General features: G+C 33.3%; 1 protein-coding gene across 1 annotated transcript in view; it reads right to left on the bottom strand.

Annotated features, from left to right (window-relative positions):
- The window catches only part of thsd7ba (thrombospondin, type I, domain containing 7Ba), a 245242-nt gene that overhangs the window by 70684 nt on the left and 161592 nt on the right, over positions 1 to 12966 (bottom strand). The window contains 2 exon segments of the mRNA XM_051118747.1: positions 8000 to 8103; positions 10305 to 10437. Coding sequence (XP_050974704.1) covers positions 8000 to 8103; positions 10305 to 10437 — 237 coding nt within the window.

Raw genomic sequence — 12966 nt, 5'->3', positions numbered from 1 at the left:
GAATAAAATAAAACAATACATTAAGTTACCATAGTGTTACTTTTACGTTTACGTTTTATTGGGTGTTTATTGTGGTTTCTTGGACATGTGTCATGATGTTCTTTGAAGTACCATATTTTACCATCTGATACCATGACTGAACAACTGTACCTCTTTTGTCAGTTTAAGAAAAATAAACAAAAGAAACAACACAAAGCAAACAGATACAGACTTTTTCATTTCTTTTACCAGCTCAATGCAAAAAGAGTACCTAAAATAATTAACATTTGCACTTTATTGCACACACAGATGAAATTCTGTTATTTCAGCAACAGTGAGTCTCCATGCACGTTTTTTTTTTTTTGCCAGTGTTTAGTAGGTGTTCACTCTCCGCTGAATGTGCCACATTGATAATTAATAATGTATTGATTCCGATCTGTAGGAAATAAAATTCCAACCCTTGCAGATTTGTGCCAGACAGTCTCTGACCACAGAAGAGAAGAATCAATATAGAGTTTAGAATATAAAACAAAGACCCTGTGCATGTTGAAGTGCCACTTTAGGAGCCTGAAATCACATTTGACTCAAATCCACACGGACGCCACCTTCCCTAGGGCAATGTGATGTTGTTATCTCAGAAAGTGACCCTCTGATGTCTTTGAAGAGGCATACATGTGCACATATGCCTTTAACACAACTTATTGATTCCTATTTGAATTTCAAATGTTGCTCTCCGACCAAAGCATTTGCTCTCCTCACTTCAGAGTAATGTGGGTGGAGATAGTATACAGACGTGGGAGGGTGTTTTAATAAAACTTCTTACTTTGTTTTTGTGTTTCTGCAAATTGCATATTCAGATTATGATTCCAAAGACATTTTATCTGTTATTTTTGCACTCGCCCACTATTTGTTAGCATTACAGTATATGCACATAAAGGATAGTCAGTCATGATTACTGCAAAAGTAGTCTTACTGTATGGTTTACTATTAAATATTAAACCCTTAAATGCATGAATGTTTGGCCAATCACTATTACATATTCTGACCTAGATATCCAGCACGGAAGTATCTCTAACTGCTGCAATAGCAAAAAACTTTCTTGATATTTTAAGAACAATTACAGAAGAATAAAGCATATTTAGTGACCTTTTGAAACTTAGAAGGGTTCAATTTGAGCAGATGATTTTACCATATTCAGGATCTGGCTCATATTCGCAATCTCAGCCATTTTCCCAAAACTATCATTTTCAGTGACTTTAAAATCATTAGTTTGATCGCTGACAGCTTATGCTCCTCATCCACCATCAAATGACAGTGACATTTATATTTTATGGCATACAGTAATTGCTCTTTCAGCCATTCAACAGCCATTCAAACCAGTTCAATGTTTGCTGATATTCTTTTTGTTTATGCCTGCGGTAATTACGAGAAAAACATCATGTCATTATTATCTATTAAACAGTGCCACCTCAAGGAATAAAGGTGAATTGCATGTATTGAGTCATCAGATATTTGAATATTTTTGTGCAGAAAAAAATATACTTACACTAATGCACACCTCGGGTCTCTAGTGACCCTATACACTTAAAAAAAAAAAAAAAAAATCAGAAAACAGACATTCTTTTAAATGTTATTATTTTCTTTCTTGTTATATTGTTTATAAGGAATACTTAGACACTAAGTGATACTAAGATACTTAGTCAATGTCTAACTTGTCTAACTTTAAAAAATTAAGGAGGGAGAGGGTAGTGAATGAGGTCCCGGGTCGCTAAAGACCTGAGGTATGCATTTAAGGGTTTGAACAGATCATAATAAAATACAGTGCAATTGAAAGGTTTATGGTCAGTAAGATTTATTTTATTTATCTATTTTTTTTTTTTGGAAAATTATTTTTAAATTATTTCTGTTCAGCCCGAATGCATTATATTGCTCTGAAGTAACAGTTAAGACATTTACAATGATACAAAAGATTTATATACTGAAAAAAATCCTGAATCCAGAAAAAAAAAAAAAAAAAAAAAACTGTTTCTTTGTAACTATTTTCAACATTGATAACAAAAAGAAATGTTTATTGAGAACCAAGTCAGAGTATTAGAATGATTTTTGAAGGATCATGTGACACTGAAGACTGGAGTAATGACTAATTCAGCTTTGCCATCACAAGAATAAATTACATGCTAAAAAAAACATGAAAATAAAATAGGAAACATTTTAAATTGTAATAATATTTGTTTTTGCTGCATTTTTCAATTAAATACATACATTTTGGTAAGCATTAAAGAGACTTCCAAAAACATTTAAAATCTTTTAAATGGTACAATATAACATAAAATACCCAAATTATTATTATATTATAATAAAGCAACAAGTGTTCATTATACAAAAATATTGAATGATGCAATCAACCAATCAGAATCAAGAAAACTGTGTAGCAATATTATGTACCTAAAATGACACTGTGCACAGGATTGAATATTGATTCTGAGCATTTTGCCCATTCAGATTCAAACGTTAAATGTGAGTTTTGAAATGAGATACTACTTTTTTTTACTCTTTAGTATTCCATATGGCTCCCAGGGTAGACATCAGTTTCTGCCTCCTACTCTGTGTCTACTAGCTTCCTTTTCTTCCTCACACTCGTTCGAGGTTCCCGCAGTGCCCCAGAGACAGAAAGGTTGACAGTAGTGACATTCTGATTGGAGCGCCCAGGCTGCCCATTTTTAGCACAATTATTTCCCCTCTCTCCTCTATCCCTATACCACTCTCTTTCAATTTATCTCCTCTCCCTATTGTTAACATTTTATTCTTATCTTGGCTCATGACAGGGATCAACTTAATAATGCAGCCACTTACAAAGGTGACAATGTTTGCTGACTACTCAAAAGGACACGGCAGAGAACTTTTTTGGCCCTTAAAAAGACTCTGTCAGACTTGCCAGCTAAGCTCCTCAGTACTCATTAACGGCACAGGCCGAGCGCACAAAAAAACCCCTGAAGACGACTCTTTTCATTAGAGTAACCCTTTCATGTGATCCTTGATATGTGGGAATCTAAGCCTAATTAAATGACTACTAAAGCTATTCACAACAGCAGTAGGCACTGGAAGACACTCCCACAGCCACCCCATAATAATAGGAACTGATTAACTGAGACATTTTAATCCATAATGTGAGACGAAGATCAGCATGTATGGTGTAATCAGTATAGGTGTCTTCTTAAATACCCCTGACATGATTTAGCAGACACCAAAGAGTTGTTCAAAAAACCCTCACTCAAAAAACTACAAGAAGCTTCTCAAACCGAGTGAAATGACAAAGCATCGAACACCGGCAGCAAAACTTCACCCTAGAAGTACTTACACTGAAAGTGATGCAAATTTCTGCCAGCTAAAATTTACCACAGCAAATCCAAAAATACTTAAGCTGTTCACATGCTGTAATGCAAAATATAACCCATGTGATGATACAGATTTCTGCATGTGCAGAATGTTTTGTGGACTTTGACAAGAGCGTTCGTTGTACTATTAGTTGCTAGCAGAGGGTTCACTGTGCAGAGACACGTACAAGCAACCAGCTCTACAGTGACTTGGTGACCTCCAAAGTGTTAAGCGCTGTCAGTGTGAGCATATCTTAACAACCTGTCAACACTGAATTCAGTCATTCATTTTCAGTGAGAGTTGGTGATTTGAGGCGATATGAATGACAGTGACCGCTGGCAGTGGGACAAACAAGAAGTGACATAATAGCATATTGTTTAAAATAAATAAATAAATAAATAAAAATATTATTGTCATTGTGTATTTATTTGCCTGTTATTTTTTTATATAGCTTATTTCTGACCCTGGACCACAAAACCAGTCATAAGTCACACAGGTATATTTGTAGCAATAGCCAACACATTGTATGGGTCAAAATGATAAATTTTTCTTTAATGCCAAAAATCATTATGATATTAAGTAAAAATTATGTGCTACGAAAATAAAATTTAGTAAAAGTTTTATTAGTAATATGCACTTCTAAGAACTTCACTTGGACAAGTTTAAAGGATTAGAACAATTGACAGATAATGTACTCACCTCTTGTCATCCAAGATGTTCATGTCTTTTTTTCTTCAGCGTAAAGAAATTATGTTTTTTGAGGAAAACATTTCAGGATTTTTCTCCATATAATGGACTGATATGGTGCCCTGATTTTGAACTTTCAAAATGCAGTTTAAATGCGGCTTCAAACGATCCCAAATGCGGTTGTAAACGATCCCAGCGATCGGTTATTTTCATTAAAAAAATACAGTTTAAATACTTTTTAATTTCAAACACTCGTCTTGTCTTGCTCTGTGTATTCTGCCTCAAGACAGTTAGGGTATGTTGAAAAACTCCAATCTTATTAAAAATAATTTCAAAATCATCCTACATCACTGCAGAAGTACTGACCCAGTCCTTGCAAAGTGAACATGCAAAGAAGATTAAACACCCTCAACAAAAAGGTAAAACAGCAATATAAGACAATTTTGAAGTTGAGGGAGAACATGAGATAGGAATTTTTAGACATACCCTAACTGTCATGAACCGGAAAAAAACAGTTCAGGCAGAGTAAGATGAGCGTTTGACATTAAAAAGTATATAAATTGTATCAAAATTGGGGCACCATAGAAGTCCATTATATGGAGAAAAATCCTGAAATTTCCCTCAAAAAAAGACATGAACATCTTGGATGACAAGGGGTGAGTACATTATCTGTCAGTTTTTGTTCTGGAAGTGGACTTCTCCTTTAATGCAATTATATAGTACATTCAGAGTTATTCACTAACATGGAACACACACGGACATGAGAGACGGGATATAATGTATAAGCATAAGCAGTCATATCCAATCATATCGCGATGGAGACATTGCCTCCTCTCACGTGACTTTCCCTGATTCATTCTCAATCACCCCCCAACAAACCCACCACACGCTTTAGGTCTGTTAAAACCCAGGGGGCTCAGTTGTGCAGTTTTACTTTAGAAAAACAAGTGATTTATACATTATTTTTTGTCATATTTTGTAATATTTGTATTGTATGAATTTTTTTGTCATCCAAATTTTTTGAGAAGACACTGCCTCCCTTGCCTCCTCTGAGGAAATGCACCTGGTCTAAATGTACTAAAACATACACGTAAATATTACACACGAATCACCTCACATCTCCAAGTCTCACCGAAAACGAATGCCGCTATAAATCTGCCTGCGAAAGCACAATACGTGTGAGGTTCGCGTTAGTTTTGCAGAGGTGTCTGTCTTTCTGGTTCATTTAGTGTAATTTACTGCATTGCCTTCTAGCCCTGTTATTTATTTTGGAGGATGCTGATAGAGCAAGTGTTCTCGAACACAGCAGGACTCTGCTGCTGGCTCATTTGCATCTGTGTGGCGGTGAGCGTCTGCGTGCCTGTCTCAAGCCACCACTCCACCTGAGTACGCCAAGCATAATCAAATTACACCAGCCGGGGATGCTTGCCTAAAATACAACAATAAATCATCCGGGTACATAAACAACCTGCGTAATTTTTAATCACTTGGCTAAGCTAAAACAAGAGCTTACTGCAGTTGCGGTGGCGGTACTCGCTGTTAATTCTGGTGGAATAAAACGCAGGAACGAATCGGTGAACATTCGTAAATTAGCCGAGATTTATTGTTTACTTTAATTTATGCCCTCATGCGGTGAGATCCAAGGGGAGGTCAACAGTATGTCAAGTGCTGGTTTAAATAAACCATGAAATTCAATCTGCACACAGGCAAGCGCTCGCTGCAGTCCATCTTCATGTAATCCGTATCCTAACCTTGCTGTGGGGGCACTCGTACTATCGCAGCTACTTACTGCTGTCTATTTGAATCTTCCATTGCAGGATAACATTTACACAGACTTATTATTTTTCTAATGAATGGCCTCATTAATTTTAATGAATGCACTCAATATCTGGAATAATACTGACCTTTGACTCGGCACAAAAATGTCAGCTTTCTTCCATTGTACCAATATGATATTCTGATAAACCGGGGAAGGTCAGTAAAATGTCACACTACATTGTGTCTAAACGTAATAACTTCTGGACACAATCATTTAGTTTAATTTGATCTCAATAAATTGAAGGTTTCTGAGAAAAATACGGAATGTCTGAAAAATCCATTTATTGTGAAAGCCTTCCAATTTTGAGTTATCGTTCTGTTTTACATTAACGCTTTATAATAACCACAATACGCCGTTATCATGTATAATGTTTAACGTACAGTGCCGTTCAACAGTTTGGGATCAGCAAGTTTTTTAGAAGAAGTTTCTTATGCTCATCAAGGCTGCATTTATTTGATCAAAAATACAGAATAAATGTACATTTGCGAAATATAATTTAAAATATAATTTATTCCTGTGAAGCAAAGCTGAATTTTCATTCATTTTTCAGGTACTAGTCCAGTCTTCAGTGTGATCCTTAGAAATCATTGACACTGAAGACTAGAGTAATGGCTGATGAAACTAAAATGTATTATAATAATTGCAATAATTCCGTCTTTTTGTTCAAATAAATACAGCCTTGATGAGCATAAGAGACTCCATTAAAAACATTAAACACCTTACCAAACTTTTAAACTTTTTAATATAATTTATTCCTGTGAAGCAAAGCTGAATTTTCATCAGGTATTACTCCAGTCTTCAGTGTCATGTGATCCTTCAGAAATCGTTATGCCGATTTACATTATAATTCTTTGATAAATAAAAAGTTAAAAAGAGCAGCATTTATTCAATATATATATATATATATATATATATATATATATATATTTTTTTTTTTTTTTTTACAATATACAATACTATTCAAAAGTTAAAAAGAGCAGCATTTATTCAATATATATATATATATATATATATATATATATATAGTTTTTTTTTTTTTTTTTACAATATACAATACTATTCAAAAGTTTAGGGTCAGTTTTTTAAAAAAGGAAAGAAATTAATACTTTTATTTAGCAAGGATGTGTTAAATGGACTTATATTGTTAGAAAAGATTTCTATTTCGGATAAATGCTGTTCTTTTTAACTTTTATTCATCAAAGAATCAAAGAAATATGTATCACAGGTTGCAAAAAAATAAATAAAAATCAGCATATTAGAATGATTTCTGAAGGATCATGTGACACTGAAGATTGGAGTAATGGCTGATGAAAGTATATTATAATAATTGCAATAATTCTGTTTTTTTTTTCTTTTTTCTGTATTTTTGATCAAAGAAATACAGCCTTGATGAGCATAAGAGACTCCATTAAAAATATTAAACATCTTACTGATCCCAAACTTTTAAACGGCAGTGTATATTCAAACAGGAATCCAGATATTTTCATATTTATTTCAAATTATTTGAATGGAAATTGAAGTAATAACCTGTAAAACATTATGTTCATCAACATCCTATGAATTAAAGTACTGATAGGTATTGCATATTGATATTTACCATCAGAAACTGTGCTCAAATTAATCCAATTCATATCTGGAATAATACTGACATTTGCACAAAAACGTCAGAATATTTTGAGATTTCCACACAGAATAGATTTACACTGAAAAAAAATGGTGTTATACACACTGAATTACACTTGAAAAATTTGAAGTAGAAAGACTGAAATAGTATTTTCTTGTAAAACATATTCAAATAATCTCTGTTTTATTTACAACTTTAAAGTGAGAATTACAGACAAAAATATGGTAATGGTAATTTTTTTTTTAAGCATGTCACCTGTGGCATAAAGGCAGACTGTTTCTCTTTCATTGTCTGTGATGTTTGACAGCTTTCACTTCCAGTCTGTCATAATCACACCGGGGGTTGCAGCATGCTGCATTAGCACTTCATACATCGTACAGTGACAATGAACAAAGCAGAGCTCAAAGCCATATATTGTATGTACACAGTGATGCACATAGCTCAGAGGGAGAGCAACGACAGGTGGCTATTTAGAGTACCATGAGAATCCATTACATCAAGCAAACTTCTCTTACCTCTCATTTCTAATCCTTTACCACACGATTCACTGGCTCCCGTCATTCCCTGCTGGACAGAATCTGGGACCAGAGTACACGGATGCCATCTGTGTGTCTTCCATCTGAAACAGAGATGAAGATTTATAGTGATGGTTTGATGTTGAAAAAATTGCCCTGCGGTGATCCCATGAAACACACAGACACTGCATATCTATATGGTTACAATAGTTAAAACCAGTGTTAACCAGTGTCTGACGCTGTCACAGTCTTTTATGACACATGGAATTAATTTATTCAGTGGCTTTCACAGGATAATGACTTCCACTCCATGTGACCCAGGTCTAGCCTTGCAAATAAAAAAAAATGTGACTGTTGAATAAATCCTATAAACCAGTGGTAATGAAGTGCTGCATTAAATGAACGACTTTGTTTCAGCATGCTAAACAGTTTCTTGTCAATAGTTTTAATTACAAGAGATTTCAATGCAGACTTCTAGAGAGCAGCGTGGTCAACGGTTAATATAAACTAACGCATTCACTAGTTTACTGCAAATAAATGTTTTAAAGTGCAAATATTCTACGTAGTTTCTAAATGAACTGAAATACATAAAAGAATGAGAAAAAAAAACTTTAAAAATGCTTTAATATGATATGCCATACAGCATTACTGGAGTATGAGAATTCTCTAATATGGTAACATTCAAAAGTTTGGGGTTGGTCATTTTTTAAAAAAAGGCTGCACTTATTTGATTAAAATTTGTAATTTATTCCTGATGCAAAATCAGGATGCAAAAATGCTAATTTGGTGCTAAAAAAAAAAAATAAAATAAAAATGAAATGAGAATGAAAAATAATTTAAGCTCTGTATTATTTTTGTAGAAAGCATTTTTTTTTTCTTTAAAAAAAAACTTAATAATAATAATAATATAATTAATACTTTTATTCAGCAAGGGTGTGTTAAATGCCTTATATTGTTAGAAAAGATTTCTATTTTGAATAAATGCTGTTCTTTTTTTAACTTTTTCATCAAAGAATCAAAGAAAAAATATCACAAAGTATCACAAAAAAAATAATATTAGCATATTAGAATGATTTCTGAAGGATCATGTGATACTGAAGACAGGAGTAATGGCTGAAGATAATTCAGTGCTGCGTCACAGAAATAAATTATATTTTAAATTATATTAAAATAGGAAACCAAATAGTATTTTCTTGTAAAACATATTCAAATAATCTCTGTTTTATTTACAACTTTAAAGTGAGAATTACAGACAGAAATATGGTAATGGTAATTTTTTTTTAAGCAACATTAGAAATTGCAATAATTCATTTTTTGTTCTGTAGTTTCAATCAAATACATACAGCCTTGATGAGCATAAGAGACTCCATTAAAAACATTAAAAATCGTACTGATTCCAAACGTTTTTAAATTGCAGATATTTTCATATTTATGAATAAACTACAAATTTTACATTTTTAAGGAAAAGCAGCCTTGATGAGAATAAAAAAAAAAAATAAAAAAAAATAAATAAATAACAACCCCAAATTTTTGAACGTTAGCATGATACATTATTTTTTAGGATTTTAACTTGATTATTTTTCAAGTTTAAAAGAACACTTTTTATTCAAAATAGAAATATTTTGTAATATTGTAGGTCTTTATACAATATAATATAATATAATAAAAAATATAATATAATATAATATAATATAAAAAAAATTTACTGACCACCAATTTTTGAACGATAGTGTATATCAGCTGGACTTCATTGTTATTCAACAGACTTGTGGCATTATTTAACAACACCCTGTGACTTTCAGGCATTCAGAAGCATTGAATAAGGTTTATTTGCATGGTGTAAAAACATGAAAGAGTCACACAATGCTCCAGAGCTACAGATTATTTCTTCTGAAATGTCTGCATACAAAATGCTATCTGTTATAACTACGATTGGTTGTAAAAAAAAAATCAACCTGCTTCTATTTGTGAATAAACTTGGCAGAATAACGATTTAATAAGTTATTACAACTGCATAATCACATTCACTTATATTTATGATCCGGAGAAACTTGCAAATAGCTTGGCGTTTGCTTGTGCAGTCAATTACAGCTACAATGTGTGGCTTGTGTATTTTGAGGATAGTATTGTAAGCTTATGAAACAGCACATAATATTTTAATTCATGAATTTCTTTGCATGCGATTTTAAACTGTTGTGTGCATTTGTAAAAGGTTTTGATACTATCAACTCCACAAAACCCAAACAGGCTGGACTGCAAACAATGTATCAGTCTAGCTAAAAAAAGGCAATTGCAGTTTATTTACCTGTAAACAGGACAAAGCAGAAGAGCCTCACATTCTCTCTCCTCATATAAAGTATCTGGACACTCTTGACCCCCATTGGCCGCCCGCTGGATGATGATCCTGTATCGTGACTGTGAGGGCAAGCTGCTGTTCACTGCACAGTACACACACAAAGAAAACATTACTTTTAGCCATCTTTCACTTTATTAGAATTCTGACAGCAATTACCACAGCAGGAACAATTCAAAGAGCTCTTTAGATAAGAGGTAATGATATGATTCTCTGGTGGAGTTGACTTCCTGTTCCCTGTATGGATCCTAAGCTGATGTAATGACTTCATTTAACAGACGCTGTAAGGCTCATTACACATTGCTAATTACTAAAAGACTGATAATAGCACAATTAAGAAGGCGATCTCATTAACAGAAGACCCAACAGGGTAACGCACACTATTTACAGAGGGGCTATCAGTTATTTAAAACATTTCTTCAAATGTTGCCATTTGATTCAATCATAATAAATGCCTGTTTACTCCTGATTTCTGTAGTGGAAGCAATTGTCAATTAATAGTCTCATTAAAGTGTAATAAATCTGTTCTGTGGGTATGAAAAGCCCCTCTGAGAATGATCAGCACGTATGTGGTCTGGCTATCACCATGTTTACAGCAGAAGTGCAAGACATCACATCCTTGCAGTCTCGAGCGTGTGAAAGTGTAAATCCTGTTTTTCATTATCAACACACTGTCCTCATGAAGCTAATGAATTCTAGATTCTAATAACAAACTCTGTAAATGTTATGCTTTTATTAGATAAAGTATTAGGCAAAGTAGTTTTCATTCAAATTCAATTGAATAGTCATGGTTCAATATATGCTACTTTTTTTTTAAAGTAAAAATCATGTTTATAAAGGCACTTACAGATGCCCATTTTCAAGTTGGTATGATTCTTTGGGGTCTTCATGAAATGTCTGTAACATTGGTAAAATTCCTCAATAGTCGTGTAAAAGAACACCTTTTTACCTTGTCAAAAACAGCTCTGTTCATGTCTCGGTGCATGTCTCTTTAAATGTTAATGAGCTACTACTCACTCCACATCATAGATATGGCCGTTACCATCACACACTAAAATGATCTACTGCGTCCTCAAAATTAAGACTCTTATGTTCACTTTTACATCGTACTATAAAACACCCGCATTGCTTACGAAACATTGTTGCCGATAAAGCTGCTCAAGCGCAGAGAAAATGCCTGACAACATACAACTGGCTAAGGGCGGATATATGCTAATATAGGACAGTCCATTAGCGGTTGTGGGCAGGGCTTGAGCAGTATGACGTCATACTGCTCAGAAAATAAAAACGCTTGATAATTGTTTAGGTTTTTTGAGGATTCAGAAAAGGAGTGAATGGATTTTTATCATTGCAGGGTGGATGTGTTCACACACTGCTAAGACACTTTTATATGCAAACACAATACAAGTTATCAAATGGCATACTTTTATATGTTAACAGCAACTTTTCAAAATAAATAAATAAATAAATACAAAGTTCATATGTTCAAATTGTTATGCTCAAACAGACTTATCCTTAGTCTTTAATTTTTTTTTCCCCTTTTTTCTGTGGATCACAAAAGCATACGGTCTTTGAAGAAAGTCAACACAGGTCTTTATATACTACAGTGCACAATGACCTTTCAAGAGCTTAGGTCACCAAGATTTTAAATTAATAATAACTTATATTTCATTCTTTTCAAAAAGATATTGTATAGGTTTTTTCTTGCAATTCTGACATTTTCCTCAGAATTGTGAGATATAAATTAATCACAACATTTTTACAAATACACTCTTAAAAATAAAGGTGCTTCATGATGCCATTGAAGAACCTTTTTTGTTTAAATGGTTCCAAAAAGAACCTTTAACATCTGAAGAACCTTTCTGTTTTGCAAAAGGTTCTTTCTGCGAAAGAAGGTTCTTCAGATTATAAAAAGGTAAGAAAGAGATGGTTCTTTAAAGAACCTTTGACTGAATGGTTCTTTGTGGAACCAAAAATGGTTCTTCTATGGCACTGCTGTGAAGAACCTTTTAAAGCACCTTTATTTTTAAGAGTGTATAGTCAGAACTGCAAGATAAAAAACACGCAATTGCGAGTTATAAAGTCCAATTTGAGGAGGGAAAAAGACTGATATGTTCTCAGAATTGCAAGTTTTTATCTCACAAATCTCACAAATGCGAGGAAAATGTCAGAACTGTGTGATATGAACTCGCAATCGCCAGTTATAAAGTCAGAATTGTGAGTAAAAAACTCGCAATTCTGCCTTTTTTCTTGCAAATACAAGTTTGTGTCTCGCAAATCTGACTTTTTCCCAATAATTCTAAGTTTATATCTTGCAATTCTTGTATCGTGTACACTGCCCTCCAAAAGTTTGGAAACGCCCTAGAAAAGTGGGGTTTTGGACAATATTGGCATGAATTATTTGTGAGATAAAATATTATAGTTTTTACTGTGCCTTGATGAGCTTAAAGTAATATTAGAATTTCTTCTCATACAGGTTTGGAACAACTTAAGGTTGAGTAAATGATGACAGAATTAAATATTTTTTTTACATGACTATCCCTTTGAGAGACAAAAACTTTTAAAAAAAAAATCTTACCAACCCTAAACTTTGGAACAGTACTGTTTTATGGTA

Source organism: Labeo rohita, chromosome 9 (assembly GCF_022985175.1).
Source record: "Labeo rohita strain BAU-BD-2019 chromosome 9, IGBB_LRoh.1.0, whole genome shotgun sequence".
NCBI lineage: Eukaryota > Metazoa > Chordata > Actinopteri > Cypriniformes > Cyprinidae > Labeo > Labeo rohita.
Note: the sequence above shows the minus strand (reverse complement) of the source record. Positions and strands in the feature narration are given on the sequence as shown.